Below are 14,313 nucleotides of genomic sequence, written 5' to 3'. Positions count from 1 at the left end.
AGAGAGTGCTGCAGCCTTCTCAGACCAAGGGAAGCTTAAGAATATCTGGGCCCAGTGTGGTGGGGACCCATACATCGCAGCCTGGTGAGTGTCAAGGAGAGGGGGCTTTACAAGGGCTGTGTGACAAAAGCCAGGAAATTTGGAAATGAAGCTAAAACCCTGTCTTTAAAGGGACACTGTCTTGGTGGCTAGTTTTGAAATAAAACTGCTTTGACATTTGTACTGTTTAGTTAATGCCTTGTATCAGTTGTCCCTTCCCAGCCACACTTTTCCTCTGTTCACTCTTAGCTTTAGAAATTTTCAGAAAATGAGGGCATTGGTCAGAGCTCTGGCAAACAGGCTGCAATTGGATAGCTCGTGGTTGTGCTTTGCAGACCTCTGTTGGAGGTGTCTGTTGCCCTATCTACGAAGGAGAATATGCACATCATTCAGGTGATTTCTGTAGCGATTTCTCCCCAGGGAATTAAGTTTAACAGCAAAAGTACACCCCTGTCTAAAGTGGCTGAAATGGTTGTCGCTTTGACAACTGAAGAGAGCACTGCTTAAGCCCAGAGTTTGGTGTACATAGCATCTCTTCTTATTGCTTTTTCCACTCTTAATCCAGACCCAATTAACTAAACTGGACCTTACTGTATTGAAGAGCTACATTGGTTTCCTCCCATCAGGTTGTTGAAGTTTTAGAGAATTCCTTCAGGTCCCCTAATAAGGCTGTTTCCACTAGATGAATTATTGGAGGCCAACAGCTTGGCCTATAACTGGTCTATTGATAGGTTTAGCCTCAGTATGTACTGTCATATATCTGATATGACTGCCCTGTGGAAAACAACAGAAATGTTCAGTGACTTTCGCTGTACTCTTTAGAATTTGCTATCTCATCAAAGGTAGTTGGTACAGAACATAGTAGCCTGTACACGTTCAAGAACATTATAGGTGTGAGCCAAAACCTGTAGACACAAAGGTGTCCCTTATTCTTTCAATTTCGGCAGATTATTGCTTACTACTAGATTGGTGAAAGCAGGGCACAGAAATCAATCAATCAAACTCACCCAGTTCTGTTTTCTGTCAGACTTTTCCATTGTCAGTTCTCATGGCTTTACGTAGTTGTACTCAACTTTTAACAGCTGGATAACAAAGTAGCTCTCAGATGGAATTGCAGAGAGCCACAGAATCATATTATAATGTTGCAAAGTTTGTTTTGTAAAGTTGCACTAATGCATGATTATGATGCAACATAATGACTTAACATCTTTGTTGCTTCTCCTTTACCTGTCTTCTGGGAAGGAGGGATCTTTGTTCTCCTCCAATCCCCACTACCACTTCTGGGGGGCTAAATGGGATTAACCCTGCTCTTTTCCCACCCCATCCCCTCGATGGTGGCTTCCTCTCTTACCTGCAGCTGAGAAGTAGAGTCTGATGGTTCCCTTGCTACTTGGTCTGTTCAGAAATCCCCAATCTTGCATTGCCATGGTATATCCTATTTTGTCATAGGCAGTACTCTTTCTGCCTGATCTCAGACAAAATAAGTGGATCACCAACTAGGCATGATGCTCACAAGAGCTATAATGTAATCTTGTGATGCACGATACCATGACAAGCAGTGTGATCTAAATCTCTAGACAGAAGAGCTAGAGGATTACTGTTTTATGGTATTGGACTAGTTTAGTAAATAGACAGAATAAGTGTTTATCTCTTTTTAAAAAGCATGTTAAGGAAGTTTTACTCAAACACTTTGGATATATGTTCCATTGTAACTCAGATTTAGATAATATTTAATATACTTTCTCACAGTCATTATGCTTTAGTATCAAAGGCTGTGTTGTTAGGGTAAAAAGGTGTCGGTTGGAGGCTGTGATACAGCACAGATCTCTTCAGCACATACAGCATGCTACTAGGGGCTGGTCTACACTACATCCGGGATCGATGCTCTGAGATTGATCCACTGTCCGTCGATTTAGCGGGTCTAGTGAAGACCCACCAAATCGACAGCAGATCGCTCTCCAGTCGACCCTGTATTCTACTCCTGACGAGAAGAGTAAGTCGACGGGAGAGTTTCTCCCGTCGACCTCCCACGGTGTAGACCCCACAGTAGCTTGACCTAAGGTACGTCAACTGCAGCTATGTTATTCACGTAGCTACGTAGCTGGAGTTGCGTAGCGTAGGTCGACTTACTGCGGTAGTGTAGACATAGCCACCGTTAAAATATTAGATTTAAGAGCTGCTACTTCTATTCCAAATTCACGTATGAGGACACTGAGTGTGGAGTATTCTGCACTTTGGGAACTTCATTACAGACCAGTTGTTTCCCTTCTCTCCACCTTCACCTCTCATAGAAACATGCATTTGCTAAGCAACAGTGGCTTCCGAATAGGACACAACTTGTCCTAGTTTTAGTGGCTTGTAATTAAAATATTACCACTTCTGAATTATGTTCTCTTTAACAAAAAGCTGAAAGTGAAATTCTGACAAGAGCTTGAACTTTAAAGAGCTTAAATACATAACAAGGGTAAATTATAGTTTTCTATGAGAGAGAATCTTGATAATTTTATGAAGTATAAGCAAAGCAAGTAAATCTGTATAGAGTTCACTGTCAGACGTGAATGATACTAGAACCTTTTTTCCCTTTTTAAGATTTTCTGGAGTGTCTATAATAATATCCCTGCTGTGACAAATTTACCTCTGAGATGCAGTTACCATTTAATGCGGGGAGAGAGACGGCCACTTTGGTAAGTATCTTATCACTGTAAGCTCCTGGGGCTAGGGACACTTCTGTCATTGTAGAAATAATAAATAATGAGTGGAAGGAGGGATCAGAGAGTTGCATGTCTGTACTGTACTGCCATTAATCAGCTTGACTTGGGATTCAAAAGTGACTTTCATATGTCACTAAAGATCTTGTTCAGTTTAAAAGCTAATTATCTTAAATCAAGCATTTATTGAAAATTAGCATGTGGAAATATGGGCTACAAATTAATTGTCCATATTTGATTATACATGTAAATAATAAATCCTGAATTAAACATACATCCTGTTTAAAGTCAAGTGTTCTAAGAAAAAGCTGTATTTGAATTATTTTTAATTTACTGATTTTTCTTTTCTCTCCACACAAAATGGGGGGACATTAATACAAGGGACTAATATTCGTTGGTAATATTCACTGTGCCAAGTATGCTCCATCTATGCACAAACATACACATACCTAAAGACATACACACACGTTCCTATAGGCTTAGATCAGAGAAGGTTGACTATCAAGTTTTGTAACACTACGTTGCAGCTCATTCCAATTTGATAGCTTATTGTTCGTAGAATGGAAACTCAAAACTATAAACCATCAATTTTTTCTTTATAAACTGAGTTTAATTTCTCTTCCCATTTATATAGTTCGTGCACTTTTTAGTTAGATGGATTAGGAACCTGCTGCGTAGGCTTGCTGCTTATTTGCACGTTTTTTTATTAGTTTGGCTTGTGATCGAATTACAATTCTTTACATATTAACAATAGACCATAAAACGGTTCACTGAATTTTGACAAACTACTGTAGATTCAAGTGACTAGTGAGTAAGCACAAGAACTCCTTTTAAAAGATATTACTACTGAACAGTGTAGGTTAAATTGGTTTTAAGTAAATGTCGACACTGTGATATGTGTACACCAGTCTTGATATCTTCACTGACAATGTCAAAGGATAAGCAAGAGAACTTTCTGTTTTTGTTCTTCTCTATTTTTAGTTTTGATTTGGTCAGTGATTTTGAGGTGGGTGCAGTTCAGAGACCTCTGAAGATGATGCAGGTCTATTTCAAAACTCCCTCTGTCAAAGAAATTCAGTGTACTGTATTTAAGGAAAGGAATGTGCAATGTTGATCTAACCACTAAGTCACTGTCGTCTTAATAAGTATTAATAAATTATTGCACAGGAAAGAAAGGTCTTGTTGAGATCCTCAGATTAGTTAGGGTTTAAAGTGTGGTTTTTGGTTAATTATGGACATGTTTTTATAAATATCAATCTATTTTTATTGGTGTTTAAAAATGTGCTTTCCTTGATTTATGTCCTTTGCAAGCCTTCCCTCAGAACTCACCCCCATTGATGGAAGCTCATTTTGGCTGGGGAATCTTTAGAGGCTGCAAACAATTTTCAGCAGTTCAGACATTGTACATTGAACATATTAGTGTACACCTGTTAAACTGGTTCTTAGACTTTTTCTTTTGTGGAGCTGTGACTGAAAACACTAATTCAAATTTATAAATTAGTTGCAACAGAATGAATTGGAAAAGGCTGTAACTAATAACTGTAGCATTATGAAGCATGGTTTAAAAGTGTTGTCAGCCCTAACTCCAGATCACTTGATTATTTTTTTTTTGAAGGACAGTTAATTTCCAGTGATCACAGAACTTAACTGAAATATGTATAAGTTCCTGTGTTCACTAGCAAGAACCTGAGAAGAAATGAACTGCCGAAGGATGAGGTTACCACAATAAACCATGACATGTTTTGTGGTCATGTGCTCTCTAAGAATTTGCAGCCATTTCAAAAGTGCCCTGTGACCAGGGAAAATAGACTCATTTCCTAACAGACACAACATAGGAGAAGGAGTGGATGTCAACAGGTGTGCTTCACATGAACAATGAATGATTTCTCTCTGTTATCAGAATTCCTAGCACAAGCCTTGTTACCTGGAATTAGTGCTCAAATTTCAAATGGGATTGTCCTGGAAAAATTAACCCCATAAATAAGATTAAATTTGTATCATACTGTGAAAAGCACACTGTATGTACTCTTTATCTACAAGTGGATTTGAATGGTTTGTTTTCTTTGCCATATTTCTCACAACCAGGGAAGAGGAAAGCAATGCCAAAGGAGGTATATGGAAAATGAAGGTCCCTAAAGAAAGTACGGTATGTAATGTCAATTTCTATCTGGAAATGACTAATCAGGGTTTCAGCTTAGTCTCCATATATAAAATGATGACAATTTTCTTTATAAAAATTCCTTTTGTGGAGTTCTTAGTTTGTTTGTTGAACTGTGTTGAGTGATGCCAGTACACCATTATAAAGTCTAATACCTTTTATGTTAAGAAGGTGAGAAAATTTGTTAGTGTAGATAATTCAGTACTTGATTTTTTGCTTATAACAATATTTGACAATATTTTATTAATTAAATAAAAGCTATAGTTAGAGGTTTCATATAGCATCTCCGTTTGGCAGACATACTATTTGGCAATTTTTAGCTTCCATCTCAAGACTAGATTTATTCACTTACCGATACACAAGATAAAATTTAACAATTGTCATTATGATTGAAAGTTAATAGTTAATTATAGCTGGAGCAGCAAGGATTGCCCAGTCCTGCAAAACTGACGCATGTGAGTAGCCCCAGTAGAACTACTTGTGCATAACAATACTCCTCTACCTATGTGTTTTAGGAGTTGGGCCTAAATAGTGAGGATCACACTGTGCCTATCTCTAGCCAGTCATGTTCTTCACTGCCATAAGTACTAAAAGGTACTGCATAATAATATCAGTTTTTCAACACACCAACTAATGTGCTTTTTATTCTCATAAGCCTGATCCTGCGAACATTTTTTACTGAATGAAATGCTTCCTATGCACGAGACCATAGGACAACTCACAGTAGTGAGTTTATGCCTGGTGGCTTATGCTCTGTGCTGGTAATGAGAGTTTGCAGGTTACATATATGAATCGCTCCATTGACAGAAAAAATACATCATGTCAAAGATTGTCAGATTGACATCTTCAGACTGCTTCGTGTTGCATGACCTCCAATTTATCTTTCCTTACTGTAGATTGATACAGTACCTTGTATTGGCTGATAATGAACCAATGAAATGTTTTATGCTAATTCTTTGCATCTTCAAAGGTGGATAAAATGTTCAGAAACAAAGTGAAAGTTTTCTTGGCTCATTGTGTTTGTGCTTTGTGGTTTTAACTTTATTGTGTTTTAATTTCTTCCCATTTTTAATAGTACTAAAAAGCACAAACTAAATTGAAATAATAGCGAGGCCATGGTTTGCTTAAAAGCAGCATATGCAAAAGTCATTATGGCTGTAAAGACAAAGATAGATGTTGCCATATGCTCCAGAAATCTGATGATTTCCCTGTAAGCACACACCTTGGAGCATATTATTGAATTTATTAGCCCGGAGTTGTATATGATTTATCAGCAACTGGGTTCCAAGTTTTGAATGCTCTTTTGGCTTAGATAGTAACAAATGTCAAAAAGGAATAACAGTATCATCTGTCTAACATAGTCAAAGACAACTGTGTAATAGGTAGACTTTTTTCATTATTATTATAATTCTCTAGTTAGCATTTGAATTTGTTGAAAAACTTTTTTCATAGTCAAAAGAAAATCAGGACATGAGATTTAAATATAAATTCATCAATTTTTCTAGTACAGATTAGTTCTTTTCTTAAAATGAATAGTACTTATTTTTGATAGAAACAAGTGTTCACAAATGCAGTTTAATGGTCTTTTATCTTGCATAAGCAGGAGAAATACTTGAGAGAAATCTACGTTTGTACTTTACATTAATTAATCTATTTAGTTTGAGTCCCAGACACAAATTTAGAGAAGGTAAATTTATTTAAACATTTAATAGAAGAATGTCACATTATGCTACTTATTATAAGTGTGGAAAGAAAGAATAATATAACATAAGATGCACTTGTAACACACAGCCTCAGAAACTGCACTCAAGACTGAGCAAGCAAACCTAACACGTACACTGAAAGATCAGTAACCTAGAATAATAACTGATTTTTTTCCTGTTAGTCTGCAGTTTGGAAAGAGTTATTGCTGGCAACTATTGGGGAACAGTTTACAGATTGCTCTGCAGCAGGTAAAGAGATCATTTTCTTACAGTGCTTTCTTTTTATTTCTTTAGATTTATTTTAAGCCCCTGTCCCAAGCAGTAGGTTCTTGTTCAAAATATTAAAACATCCAACACTTAAAACTTTTGGCACAGCATACAGTAACTCCTCACTTAAAGTCGTCCCGGTTAACATTGTTACGTTGCTGATCAGTTAGGGAACATGCTCGTTTAAAGTTGTGCAATGCTCCCTTCTAACGTCGTTTGGCAGCCTCCCCTAAGTACCTTGTGCAGCAGCTGCCCAGCAGGCTAGCAATTGCAGCTGTCCCTCCCTCTACTGCCATGTGCTGCTCCTGCCCTCTGCTTGGAGCTGCTCCCCGAGGCTCCTGCTTGCTGTGAGTGGGGGGGAAGGAAGAGGAGGGCTAATGTCAGGGTGTCCCCCTTCCCCCTCTCCTGCACCCCGCTTACCCCATCTTCCATAGAGCAGGGGGGACACACGACAGAGGGAGCTTCCAGGCAGCTGCATTCCGGTCTCAGTTTGCTGATTTAATTAATAAGGCAGTGTATTTCTGACCCCACTCTTCATACTTAAAGGGGAACATCACACACACACAGTGTGTCTCTGTCTGCCCTTCCTCCTTTCCTGCCGCCTTATACAGTAGTGTGTGAGAGTTAACCCTTGAGGGCTCACCCAATTGCTAGTTCATCATTTAGCAGTAAGGCATTCCCTGGAAATATCCCACCCTCTGACTCCTCCACCTCAACCAAGCTTCACAATGATCATCACTGTATACCAGTATTAAATTGTTTATTTAAAACTTATACTGTGTGTGTGTGTGTGTGTATATGTGTATATATATATATATATATAAAATGTGTGTGTATATATGTATAAAAAAAACTATATAACTTTTGTCTGGTGAAAAAAATTTCCCTGGAACCTAACCCCCTCATTTACATTAATTCTTATGGGGAAATTGGATTTTCTTAACATCATTTCGCTTGAATGACATCAGTCGCATTTTTCAGGAACATTAACTACAACGTTAAGTGAGGACTTACTGTATAGGCATGCCTATTCTCCCTGTCATGAACACAGGTCAAAAAAGGACAGACAAGGTTTCCTGGCTAGCTATGTGGGACAGAGTTAGTTCTAGATCGGGGTTCTTAATGTTTTTCTTTCTGAGCCTGTCCCCTCCTTCCCCACCCCACCCCCGCCTGTCCCCAATATGCTATAAAAATTCCAGGGCCCAACAGGCTCTGGGCTTCAGCCACAGTGGGGGTGGCATGGGGCTGAGGGTTCGGGACTTCTGTCCCGTGGGGTACCACTGGAGCTTGAGGAGGCTGCAATGCCCCCCCCCACACACACACACACACAGTTGAGAACCTCTGCTCTATATTATTTTTCTCGCCTGCCTCCAATGGCCCAGCTTGAATCCTTTGGGGACTGGCAAATGTTCTAGGTTTTAAACATCTGTGTATCAGCAGGTGTTCTAATAGTTTAATACTAATGCCATGGTGCCAGGATTCTGGAAGTCTCAGCAGGCATCCATTTGCTTGTTATGGGGTGCTTTGTATCATTACTGCTGAGAATCCATCCTAGGCACTTTTATGGCCCACATTACAGTAGTATCTGTATGCCCCACAATCTTTAATGTATTTATCCTTGCAACACCTTTGTGGGGTAAAGAAGTACTGTTTTCCCATTTAACAGATAAGGAATGGAGGCACAGAGAGGTTAAATGATTTGCCCAGGGTCACAAAGGAATTCTGTGGCAGAGCTGGGAATGAAGTGGGCTCTCCTGAGTGCTAGGTTAGCACCCTAATCAGTGGACCACCCTTTTTCTCATTTGATATCACTTGAATCAAACTACTTGTTAGTGTTAATTTTACACAAAATTTGTACTTGAAATATGCTACCTGTTAAGTGGAACCACTAAATTCACTCAATAAATGATATTGTTCAGATGCAATAATTTAATGACCATATTTTCAAACTAAATCTAGTACCTAAAAATATACTTGAGGTTGCATGGTTTATTTGGGAATGGACTGCAGAGGGGTTATGAGCGTAATCTTGCCTAAGACATATAATCACATTTTACATATTCCAGTCATCAAACACTGGTAGAGGTCTGGTCTGTTTTAGAGTATAAGGCTGAGTTACAGGAATTGTCCATAGTTACTGGAGAAGGCAAATGCTTGGCTAACTTGTCAGTCTATTGAGCTAGGAAATAAATGCTCAAAAATTGTTACTAAGCTAACTTTTCTGTTTGATCAAGGAGTGATAAAAAGATATGTTTATAACTACATTTATATGTCCTAAACACAAACATCTGGTTAGACATATGTTTATTTCATGCCTTGAATATTACATTTTGAAGTAGTTCCATTTCTGATTTATCGTTCAGTAGAAAAGAACTTGGTTTCTTAACTCCATAATGCAGTTCAAAAAAGACCTTTCAAACAGGGAATTTCTCTCCAGCCTGATCAGTACAGTAGAGCAGAAAAGTAGTATTTGCCTCTCTTTTTTGTGTGTGTTTGGCTTGGTTGTTGTCTTGGATTTTTTCCAGCAAGGGTTTGTTGAGCTAGTATCACAGATAATATACTTCTCTGGCTGCTTGCACAACTTTCAGCATTATAGGAAACAGAATAAAGGTGACCCACATCCTTCCACAGTAAGAAACTTTTTTAAATCTGTGTCTGTTCAGTCTTATGCATAGTTAAGCTGACATCAGGAAGTGAAAAAGCATGTATGCCATTTACACGTAATTCTCTGTGCAGAATTCTGTCCCAATCTCACTAATTCAGCAGTAGAGAACAGAGTTCTGAATACTGGTAGTAGCTGTGTGAAACTGACCATAGACTTGTTAATTTCATTCTGCTGCTGCTTGGGAAAACTGTGTGGCAGCCCTATTGAAGCTTACATTCTGGAAACTTTACGGTCTCAGTCTCCATCACACTTTGAAAAATAAAGCTTCCCACATCGTGGTGACAGATTTTTTAGTCCCTCAGCATAAGTTCCTTATATTACTGCAACACAGAATTAAAGCCATAGCTATAGATTGTTTATGAGCTGCACCATTTCACTGTGAGGTACTATTTACAATAACTGCTACAAGTAAGCATACATATGGTTTCTACATCGGTATTCCCTTCATTCTCATAGACTCTAAGTCCAGAAGGGACCATTATGATCATTCTAGACTGCTCTTTTTCATTTCTTCATTTCATGTTTGATTTTTTTTGTAAAAAATGTTCCACCATAGCATAACTAGCCAGTATAGACTCTTCTCCCTTTTTGAAAAACTGATGATTTTTTTCAACACTTCTTCCTCTGTACAGATGACGAAGTAATAGGGGTTAGTGTCAGTGTTCGTGACCGTGAAGATGTTGTTCAAGTTTGGAATGTGAATGCATCTTTGGCAAGTGAAGCAACAGTTTTAGAAAAGATCTATGAACTTCTGCCACACACCTCCTTTAAAGCAGTGTTTTATAAGCGTAAGTATCTTGTCAATTTATTTCCTCATAGCAGGATTTCCAGGTTTTGTTAGAGAAAGTGATCATAGAGGAGATGTATGCTATAGGATAACCTTGTTAAGTGACTGACTGAATTTTTAACATTCCGAAATTTAGTATCGCTTGGTGCATGAGGATTTGTACTTTCTAACTATTGGACCTTTTTTTTCCTCTGGACAAAATAGTGAGGATGACTTTCATAGTTAAGATTTAGAATGTTTTTTTTTTTTGTCTGCGAATGAAATAATAAAAAAATGCCACATAACCCTCAAGATTATGAGTTATTGTTAATTAATATATTTATTGGTATTGTTGTAGCAACTATAGTCAGGATGGGGAATTCTGCTAAGCTCTATATAAACACACTAGTAAAATGGTTGTTTTTTCTCTTGTCCTCCCTTATCACTCACCCTTATTATTGTCTTCTCTTGTTGTTCTCATCTTAATTTGAACAGGTAAGGACTCTGGGTGAAATTCTTGCCTTTGTTGAAGTCAGAGTGCTATTTTGCTAATTCATGGTGCTGGACTGGGAAGGAGAAGAGAATGGGGGGAATCTCTCCAGGGGTCTGAGCCAAAGCCCATAGAAGTCAATGGGAGTTTTGGATCAAGCTGCAGCACAAAAAAACTGAAATTTACTTAGGACCTGATATAGCACTCACATCCATATGAGTAAGGGTTGCAGGGTCAGGCCCGTAAGTACAGTCATGTTAGATCTTGCATTATGCCTTAAGTGTATAGGCAGTTGTAACAAAAAGCTTAATGCCTTAATTGAAAAAAAGACTATTTCTTACTAACAGTAAAAGCAACAGTAGGAATACTTTTTATCCATTAAAATATACCTCAGTCCCCAAATCTCCATCCCTTAGCATCTTTTTATTTAGTACTTGTTCATATAGTCAATGTAAAACTTGAGTTTTTCCTTTTCCCCCCCTTAGCTCACAGAGAGCATCATGCTTTTGAAGGTGGACGTAGAAGACATTAACTGCACCCTGTAAAAAACTCATACTTTGTAGTCTGAGTTTGTGAAGTGGTCTAAGCAGGGAGATGGATGGGCAGAAGCACCACATCTGCTGGTCATTTTCAGTTTGTTTCTAATGCTTTCAAATTGGGCCATTATTAGTCAAAATGAGGAAAATGGTTGCCTTGATTACTAAACATGGTGCTCCTTCCTTTTTTGGCTTTGTACATTCTCAGTTTAGTTTCCTTGTTGGAAAAAAAATATTTGGCCACTTGTTTTTCTTTCATTCAGACTGTATTTGTATTTCTGTTTTGTTACATTTAGTAGACTTTCCTTTCTTTTGAAGTAGTCGTACTGTACTTAGTAAAATGCAAATATGCACAAACATGATATGCTGCTTTTTCTAGATTTGCTGTACATAGAGGAATCCTGGCTTGGTCAAACATGTGTTTTCAATATCTGTTTTGAAACATTCCTATCATGTTAAGATTTACTCACTGTCTTTGTCCCGAGAGAGAGAAATTGCACTGCGTTATTCTAATATCAAGTCATGTGGTCTTGCACTGATAATAGCACACACTGTAAAAATAAATAATAATCACTGAATGAGATCCTGCAAACAAAGAACACATTTGTATTGGGACTGTCTTAAATTCTGTGAGTTGTTGTTAACCAGTGTTCAATTTAAGCTATCTCAAAACAACACATTCAGCCTAGAATGAGAGATCTTTCAATAGGAAACCCTTCACCTCGTATTTTAGAGGAGATGATATTGAAATAGTTTTGTATGCTTTCTTATGAAGTTTTTCAGTGCACTCACTAAAAAAAAAGTTTCACAAGTCAATTCTAACACATTTTACTAAATAGATCCTTTTGTTACCATGCTTTGATCATATTTGGCCTCTACCTGCACCCATAAAGGTCAGTACCAAAACTCCTGTTGGCTTCAGTGCAAACAGATAACCCCCACTGTATTTAGTTTCAAGCTATGGTGGCACCTTAAGTGAGGTTGTTTTTAATTTAGAAAAATGAAGTTGATTAACATTTTAGAGCATGAATGTGAATATTTACAATGTTTAACGCCAAGTGTGTTTTTGTCTATATTAATTATTGGAGGTTTCAGTATGTTTTATTATAATACCAAAGATTTATTGAGTTAGTTCTTTTTACTAAAGGAAGCTACAAAGTAGAAATGAACGTATACTCCACTGAGTATTACTGGATTGGTGTGTTTGTTTGGAAATTGTTCAGATTGCACTGATTTCCACATCTTTAGTATATTAAGAAGCAACCATTGGAATTAATTACATTTATAAATAAAAATTCCCTTTGAATTTTTTTACAACTTCATCTGTATTTATGAATTATAATTGTGCAGTTAATGAGGATTATTAATTAAACAATTTTTTTCTAAAATCAAATGACTCGCTTCAATAATTGCTTTCTAAGATTGTGTTACTAGAACTACTTTCTTAAACTAGATATGTTTGGATGAAAATTCATCTCCAAGAAACTATACATCTAATCCTGAACATACATCGAAATATTTATTTTTAAAAATTCAAATATATTTTTTTTTGTTAAAGTATAAAGAAAGGGCATGTTTGATTAATCTTTATCAGAACTGTCTCTTGTATATTTTCAGTAGTAAATTTTATTTAGGATTTTTTTTTTTATTTTGAAAGACTTTTATTTCTTTATATGTCGTATTAAACTTTGCATGTAGTTTGATGTTCTGAAATAAAAGCAGAGAGACTATATGTTCATCTTAATGACTTGATATTTTACCGTTCGCATTGTTTCAGTGTCTCCGAATATGACAGGTACTAGTTACTGTTGTTTGTCTAAATGAGCTTTAACACCTGTGCTATTCTAAAATCTAGTTACAAATTGCAAGGATTTCCTTCCATTAAGTTGAATTAGGAGCATATCCTCTCTTGGTTACCCCATATCTGTCCGAAATCTTTAAATTTGTTTCAGAAATTTTAAAATTCAATATTTAACTTACAATAGACTTCAAACTAAAGAAGCTGTTCAAATTATTTCTAAGCTTTCTTGATAACACAGTAGCTTTAAAGAAGAGACAGTGGGGAGCCAGGAGCCTCCAGGCAGCACCTGGGCTCTCTGCAGGGAGTGGAGATCCTCTGGGCAGCAGCCGGGGATCCGAGTAGGGAGCCTCCGAGCAGCAGTTGAGCTGGGAGTGGGGATCTGGGACTTGGACGGAAGCTGGGCTCCGAGCGAGGAGTGGGACAGGGGCAGCATGGCTGGCGACAGGGAACCCGGGGGCAGTCAGGGTGTAGCCGGAACCACCCCCCACCCGAGTGACAGCCCCGCTTTCTTGTCAATTTCATGGCTCCACCATGGAGCCATGAGATTGACCAGAATGATCGCCGCCATCCAATGTAAGTAATGCAGTGTCTCCACACACTTTGAATCCTAACTACGCCAACAGAAGCCCTACGCCTCTCGTGGAGGTGGAGTTACGTCGGTGTAGTAGGGCACTTACATCGGCGGGAGCAAGGCTGTAGTGTGTACACTGCCATAATTCAGTCGACGTAAGCTGCCTTATGTCAACCTAACTCTGTAGCGTAGACCAGGGCTGAGTCAAGCGAGCTTACAGAATTTGAGTCAGTTCAGACTGATCTAGCTGATGTTTTCTGAAGTATGTTACAGTACTGTTCAGGAAAGTGGACACTCTCTGTAAGTGCCATAAGTATTTTTCTGTAATGTCTTATTGTACCTAGAGATCTGCTTCATTGAACGTGATTAAACGAACAGTGCACTGATGTAAAATAACCCCAGACTATTCAAAAGAATCTCAAAATAGACCACGAACAAATTCCTAGTAAAACTAATTGCCAGTTCGGATAGTAGATCAGCTAAGTATTAATAGCATCAGAGCTCTTCTATAAATATTCCCGAAAAGGAGGAAAGAAAAAAAAAAAAAAGCAAAGGAATTGCTGCTGTTGTCAGGAGATGATGACTAATTGTTCATTCTGTTCTTACCAT

General features: G+C 37.9%; 1 protein-coding gene across 1 annotated transcript in view; it reads left to right on the top strand.

The window, feature by feature from the left end:
* The window catches only part of EIF4E3 (eukaryotic translation initiation factor 4E family member 3), a 29,590-nt gene extending 16,941 nt beyond the window's left edge, over nt 1–12,649 (top strand). Inside the window, exons 3-7 of the mRNA XM_054034908.1 lie at nt 2,629–2,723; nt 4,833–4,893; nt 6,791–6,857; nt 10,173–10,328; nt 11,282–12,649. Of these exons, the coding sequence (XP_053890883.1) occupies nt 2,629–2,723; nt 4,833–4,893; nt 6,791–6,857; nt 10,173–10,328; nt 11,282–11,328 (426 nt within the window). The 3' untranslated portion in view covers nt 11,329–12,649. The remainder of the gene's footprint in view (nt 1–2,628; nt 2,724–4,832; nt 4,894–6,790; nt 6,858–10,172; nt 10,329–11,281) is intronic.
* Nucleotides 12,650–14,313: the final 1,664 nt, after the last annotated feature.

Source organism: Malaclemys terrapin, chromosome 7 (genome assembly GCF_027887155.1).
Source record: "Malaclemys terrapin pileata isolate rMalTer1 chromosome 7, rMalTer1.hap1, whole genome shotgun sequence".
Classification (NCBI taxonomy): domain Eukaryota; kingdom Metazoa; phylum Chordata; order Testudines; family Emydidae; genus Malaclemys; species Malaclemys terrapin.
This window is presented reverse-complemented; position numbering and strand designations above follow the sequence as displayed.